The sequence below is a fragment of the Aptenodytes forsteri genome, unplaced genomic scaffold, assembly GCF_000699145.1.
Source record: "Aptenodytes forsteri isolate BGI_AS27 unplaced genomic scaffold, ASM69914v1 Scaffold132, whole genome shotgun sequence".
Taxonomy (NCBI): Eukaryota; Metazoa; Chordata; class Aves; order Sphenisciformes; family Spheniscidae; genus Aptenodytes; species Aptenodytes forsteri.
The window spans coordinates 2,592,108-2,599,164 of NW_008795520.1; the positions used below are offsets into that span (position 1 = coordinate 2,592,108).

A 7,057-nucleotide genomic window follows, 5' to 3' on the forward strand; every position below is an offset into this window, starting at 1 on the left:
CCATCGTGGGCCGCCCCCGCCACCAGGTACGGCGCCGCCCCACTCCGAGCATCTCCCCAAGCCCTGGCACAGTGATGGCTGCGGGTCCCTGCTGCCTCCCAGCCCTCTGTGTGGAGGGGGGACGCCTGGCCCGCTGGGGAGCCCCACGCTGCCGGCCGTGGAGAGGTTGCTGAGCCCCCCCTTTCCTCCCCTGCAGGGCGTCATGGTGGGTATGGGTCAGAAGGACTCCTACGTAGGAGATGAAGCCCAGAGCAAGAGAGGTATCCTGACCCTGAAGTACCCCATTGAACACGGCATCATCACAAACTGGGACGACATGGAGAAGATCTGGCACCACACCTTCTACAATGAGCTGCGTGTGGCCCCTGAGGAGCACCCCACCCTGCTCACTGAGGCCCCCCTTAACCCCAAAGCCAACCGTGAAAAGATGACCCAAATCATGTTTGAGACCTTCAACGTCCCTGCCATGTACGTGGCCATCCAGGCTGTGCTGTCCCTGTATGCCTCTGGCCGTACCACCGGTGAGTGCAAGTGTCCTGCTGGCCCTTTTCCCCAAGCAAGGACACCCAGGACTGGTGCCCTACAGCTGACAAGTGCTCTGTCCCCCAGGGCAGGGCCCTTCGTGGGCTGTGTCTCAGGTGGCTGCTTTTTGTTTCCCCAGGTATCGTGCTGGACTCCGGCGATGGTGTGACACACAATGTCCCCATCTATGAAGGGTACGCCCTTCCCCATGCCATCATGCGCTTGGATCTGGCCGGCCGGGACCTCACTGACTACCTGATGAAGATCCTGACTGAGCGTGGCTATTCCTTCGTCACCACAGGTAAGCCCTATTCCCTCCTGCAAAATGTCCCCCCTCGCTTCCAACCCTTGCACCTCCAGGGGTGCTGCAGCCTCTCACCCCATTGCAAGCTCCGTGAGCGCTCCCTGTTGGGAGTTTGCCTGTGGTTGGGGGTCTGGAGTCCTAGCAGACCTATGGAGGAGATGCAAGCATTCCCTGTTCCTCCTTTGCAATCACTGATGCCTTTGCTTCCCCCTCACAGCTGAACGTGAGATCGTCCGTGACATCAAGGAGAAGCTGTGCTATGTGGCGCTGGACTTTGAGAACGAGATGGCCACTGCTGCCTCTTCCTCCTCCCTCGAAAAGAGCTATGAGCTGCCCGATGGGCAGGTCATCACCATCGGCAACGAACGTTTCCGCTGCCCAGAAACCCTCTTCCAACCTTCCTTCATTGGTGTGTGTGCCCCCTTCCCTCTCTCCTCCCACCAGCTCTCCCCTCTCTCCCGAGTCCTCCCATAGCGCTCTTGCTTTGCACTTAACTTGTGCCCACTTTTCTCCCCTTCCTGGCGCCCAGGTATGGAGTCCGCAGGGATCCATGAGACCACCTACAACAGCATCATGAAGTGCGACATTGACATCAGGAAGGACCTGTATGCCAACAATGTCATGTCTGGGGGTACCACCATGTACCCAGGTATTGCTGACCGCATGCAAAAGGAGATCACAGCCCTGGCCCCCAGCACAATGAAGATCAAGGTAAGGCTGGAGCGTGAAGGACCCAGGCGCAGGAGTAGCCTTCTCTCGCCCTCCCGCAAACAGCGCGCGGGGCTGTGCACACCCCTCTGCCTGTCACCCGCAGCGGTTGCTTGTTTACTGATCTCAGCTCTCTTGGCTTTTTCTAGATCATTGCCCCACCTGAGCGTAAGTACTCTGTCTGGATCGGTGGCTCTATCCTGGCCTCCCTGTCCACCTTCCAGCAGATGTGGATCACAAAGCAGGAATACGACGAAGCTGGCCCATCCATTGTCCACCGTAAATGCTTCTAAACATGTTTACGTGATCACTGCCAACCACGCTCAGGATGACAACCTTCTAGGTTGCAGGCTGCCGAGGACCTGCAACAGCCATGTAACTTTCTATTTTGTAACGATTTCTGGTTACTGTTGCTGCAAAGCTCCACGTGACACAGTGTATGTAAAGTGTACATAAATTAATTTATTTTACCTCGTTTTGTTTGTTTTTAAAACCAATGCCCTGTGGAAGGAAACAAAAAACTTCAAGAAGCATTAAATCATCAGTCATTCTGTCACACCCCTAACGCGGTTGTTTCTGTCATCATTTGCTCGGGTTCTTCCATCGCTTGCTGACATAGTGCGTCGTCTAACAGCGAGGGCAGTGGGTGGTGGGGCTGGAGCTCCCCAGATGGGAGGAGGAATGGGGAGGGGGCAGGACCCCAGCCTGAGGGGCCAGCCCTGCCTGACTTGCTTGGGTTGCAGAGAGCTCGGCGGTGCTGAGAGCAGCCCGGGGGTGCCTGTGTGTTGCATCATGCTGCTGCAAGGTGGGTGCCCGCTGCTCTGCAGCGTGCTCCTCCTAGACGCAGGGGGGGAAAGGGTTACCTGGAGCCTTGGCTTGCAAAGGATTTTATTTGGCTCAGCCTGCCAAAAAAGTAGCCCTGGCATGGTCATGTAGCTCCAAGCTGTGATGGACGGAGGCAAGGCTGGGGCTGAGGGCAGGTGGCTGGTGCAGGTTAAATAGAAAGCTTTCCACTCCACTTATGGGAAGCCCGCCTGCCATCATGCTGTCCCTTGGGGGCTGAGGGCAGCCAGGGCCACTTCCTCACCCTGCCTGACACGCTTGCCCTTGCCTGTGGTCGCACATGAGGGGCTGTCTGCAAAGGGACCACCCCCTCCTCTGCCCTTCCAGACCAGCCCCTCCCGGGGCCAGATCCTTCACGGAGGGACTCCCCGGGAGCCTGAAGGAAAACCCCAGGGGCTTCCCCCTGCTGCAGGCCTTTGCCTGCCCTTTTTGCCTCTGAGGGGGCAGAGCAGAGTCCGAGGTGGGGAAGCTGCCCCTGCCTGTCTCACTTCTCTCTTATTGGGATGGGGGTCTCTGCCCCCCCCCCCCCCCCCCTTTACTTCCACATTCCACCCCACCCCACCAGGTACTCAGGTCCCTTGGGGAGCCACCCTTAAGCCCTGCTAGGCTTGGCACAGCTCCCTGGGTCAGGCCACGTGTGCAGGAGCAGGCAGCCTTTGGAGGAGGACTGCTCGTGTGCAGGAGCAGGCAGCCTTTGGAGGGCCCTGGCAGGAAAGTAGTGCTTGAGTTTTGGGGTGCCCCTTTGCTGTCGGAGACAGCAGTGCTGGGAAAAAAGATTATTTTTTCAGCTAAACTTCCAGCCCAGGAAGGTTTTTTGCTCTGCTGAGATTATGCTAAGGGTGCACGTTTTGTATTTTGGCTGCTTTTACCTGCATTAAAGTGAGACCCATATGTGAGTACACTTTTTTGTAGCCCTATCCCAAAGGAAAAGCCTGCAGGAGGAGCTGACCGGAGACAGCAGTGCTGGGAAAAAAGATTATTTTTTCAGCTAAACTTCCAGCCCAGGAAGGTTTTTTGCTCTGCTGAGATTATGCTAAGGGTGCACGTTTTGTATTTTGGCTGCTTTTACCTGCATTAAAGTGAGACCCATATGTGAGTACACTTTTTTGTAGCCCTATCCCAAAGGAAAAGCCTGCAGGAGGAGCTGACCTGATCCTTCCCTGATATCTGGGGGCAGGGAGGCCCCTGGGCAGCCCTAGGAGCTCCTAAGCCGAGATCCCTTTCCGAGTGACTGGGGTTGGACTGGAAAGCAGAAACACGATTGCTTCTTAAAGACCAAACACGAGCTTTTACTTGCCGTGTGTGCAAGTTGTTGCGTAGTGGCACATATTTCATCTGACAGCTCTGTGTTGGGATCTGGGGAGATGCCTAACTAACGTTAAGTCCTCAGCACTTGACCCCTGATCTCAGGTTCAGTTGTGGCTTAAGTGGTGTTACAAAATGGATTTCAGGACCTGCTTCTGCTGTTTGATTAAAAGGCTATTTTAGAAGAACATATAAAAGTTAAGTTAGAAAAGCAGCCTCGTGGATTAGACAGCGCTCGCTGTGGGGTATCAGCACAGACTCAGCTTTTCCACCTGCATGATTAAAGTTAGGGTCCTAAACCCACAACAGAAGGAGCTGATTTTTGGGGAGAGTGATGCTGAGCCAGCCACCCTCCCTCCAGCCCCATCAAAATCAGTGGGAGCAGGGGATGCTTGCTCCCTCTGAACGAAGACCTAGATTTTGCCGTGCCAAACTTGAGTTTAGGACCGCTCGTGTGAGCACAGCCGTGGGCAGAGGGCAGTCCTCCGGCAGCCAGGGCATTGCACGGGCACTGCCTGGCGTGTGGAGGCTGATGCTGCCACTGGCATCTCGTTGTCTGCTCTCTCTAACAGCAGCATTTTGTCTCATACTAACCCACAGCATCAGGTATTCTCAATAGTCTTAGTGCCGATTTCATCCCGTTGAAGTTAAATGCCAAAAAGTGCATTTTTTACAGCTGAAAAAAATGACTGGTTTATTGTTTTTGTTGCTCAATCAATGAACTGAGACACAATGACTTTTTAAGCCTACCAAACCAAACCTGTTCAGGTTTTAATTTCAAACCAAAACACATTCTTTAATCTGAAACCAGCTTTTTATTTGGGCTTGGGATTTTCAGCAATCGAAGATACAGATTGTTTGGAAACAGGTGAGTTGAATTTTCACATGGTTTATAAGCCTTGGTGTTGGGAAGGCGTTTTGGGAAATTTCGCTTGTGCACAGCAGTCCGGGTTTGGTCTTTGTTGTGCATTTCTCGAGAATTTCATTATCCTCCCTGTGCCTGTAACAGTGCTGTTGGCGGCAGGCGAAGGATCGCCAGGACCAGCATCCTCTGTTTTGGGAGAGGCAAAGGAATAAATGCGACCGCAAAGGAGTAAAAGCGAATAGAAGGAAGGATGCAGGACACCGACGTGCCGTGGGAGGGAGGGTAATGGCAGAATGGCTCTTGCCTGCGCCAACAGCATCCTCTGGGGCTGTAGCTCACTGCTTGCCCCGCAGCCTGCTACATCTGGGGCTGGACCAGTGCAGGACAACCCTCCGTAGCTTGGCTCCGCAGTTGCACCCAGTGGGCAACGCGAGAAGCTGCCCTGGATGCAAATATCACCAAGGGATGGAAAATCTGGAGAAAGAAAGAGTCCTTGAGGGGACAAAAATTATGTGGGGCTGTTTAAATGAGCTCGGTTGGCACGGTCATGACTGGGCTTTGATGTAAGCTTCCCCAGGGTCTGCAGATGTATGGGTCGTTAGCAAAATTATTTAAGAAGCTAAGTAACAGGGAAAACCTGGGTTCTGAGGGACAGGCTTGAAGGAGCCTCTGAGCAGAAGAACAAAGGGGGTCCTGGAGAAGATGAGGGAGCTGAAGGTGCTTCCTAATTTTGTTTTGATAGAGATTTTGCTAATGTGGTAATCTGCATTGCACAGAGAGCAAAAGGTGGCCCAGGATGGGCCACCTCCCACAAAATGTCACGGCTCTGTCCCCCATTTGGGAAAGGGAACTGGCACCCTGATGCACTTCTCCCCTGGGACTCCAAAACCGCAGAAACAAAAAGCACTTTGACCTACAGTATTTATTTGGTTTGGCTTTGCTGAGAGGACCTGAACACCCTCTCAGCACTGACACCAGTGCAGCTCCACTGCGTGCTCAGTTGACTGTTAATCTCCTGTGGGCATTTGGCCGATAATATTTATTCAATGAGATTTAGTAAAAGGACAAAATAGAGGCCACTTGAAAATTACCATTATTTTTCACAGGAAACTTCTAAGCAACACATTCTTTGGCATTCTTTATTTTTGAAAGTGAAGCATTAAAACAAAGCCCTTCAAAGCACAGTTGTTCAAAACTTCAAATGCTTTTATTTTATAAGAAAATGTTTTGCTGTTTCTATTTCATTAATCCACAGAAAAAATTAATCAAATGGAACATTGCCTGTTAGGGTTTCTTTCTTTCTTTCTTTCTTTCTTTCTTTCTTTCTTTCTTTCTTTCTTTCTTTCTTTCTTTCTTTCTTTCTTTCTTTCTTTCTTTCTTTCTTTCTTTCTTTCTTTCTTTCTTTCTTTCTTTCTTTCTTTCTTTCTTTCTTTCTTTCTGAACTGGTATTTTTCTTTAAAAAATAATTAAAACAGCTACACAGATGTTTAGATTTCCATGGTACATCTCCTGGGGCCGGAAAAAGGAGCACATGAGGGTGACTGTAACCTGTTGATCAACCGATGGATAATAGCAGGCAGTGCTGGTGTGGAGGGCTCCCACGTGGGATAGATGCCAGTCAGGGTGGGCAGCTTTAGTGACAGGACCATTCGGAGCATCCCCCGGCTTCTCGCTCTTTCCCAGGAACTGCTGGCAGGTTTTGGGATCCTCTTCAGTCCCTCAGGGGCAGAACAGCCTTTGAGGGACCAAAAGGGTCCGGCTTGAAGCCTGGGGAATTAGTTGCAATTGCAGCTGGCAAAGGCTCTGTTTTTTATTTGTTCAGGACCTGAAAAATAAAGCAGCTTCTGATTGCTCTGCAGCGGGGAAAGCCAGGAGTATTGCTGCCTCCTACTGGGGATGTGCGCTGTGTCTGATGGGGATGAGCAGATGATGGAGAAACCTTTTATTGCCCGGGGGGTCTCCTTCTTCCCCACCCCAAGGCATCCTGTCAACCTTGAAACTACACTGCCCGGTGCAGAACTGGGACCAGCAGCTTGCAAACCTCCAGCACTGCGGCGACCCTCGGCAGCTTATCCTCTTGTGCCTGCAGGGACCACAGCCAAACCCCATCTTGTCTCGGCTGCTTAAGGCCATGCTCTGAAACTAAAGTGTGTGGCTCGGAGGCAGCTCTGGCTGCGGTTGTTCAGGGAGTGCCACAGGCAGCCCAGGAATGAGCCTCTCTGTAACCCCACCTCGGGGAGGTGCGTATATATAGATCCCTGGAAGCAGCTTTCTTCCTTGGCACATCACTTGCACCCATAATACCCTCCAAACATGCTCTCCCTGCCCCCCTGTGCCCTCACTGCTTGGCTTCCAGCAGCTTCTCTCCCTTCCAGGGAAAACAAGGCTTTAAAGCTGAGAAATAGCATTGCTGGAGGGAAAAGGGGGAGGCCTGCCTTATAAAAGGGTTCTCACGCATGCTCAGAGATGAGCAGCATAAGGAGAATGGCAACAGGCACCAGTGCCTGACC

General features: G+C 52.4%; 1 protein-coding gene across 1 annotated transcript; it reads left to right on the forward strand.

Moving 5' to 3' along the window:
• Window positions 1–6: 6 nt before the first annotated feature.
• ACTA1 (actin, alpha 1, skeletal muscle) lies at window positions 7–2,099 on the forward strand. Its single transcript, XM_009281817.2, has 6 exons — window positions 7–26; window positions 197–521; window positions 662–823; window positions 1,044–1,235; window positions 1,356–1,537; window positions 1,684–2,099. Exons 2-6 carry the CDS (start codon window positions 203–205, stop codon window positions 1,825–1,827), a joined length of 999 nt encoding a protein of 332 aa, XP_009280092.2. The 5' UTR covers window positions 7–26; window positions 197–202; the 3' UTR covers window positions 1,828–2,099.
• Window positions 2,100–7,057: the final 4,958 nt, after the last annotated feature.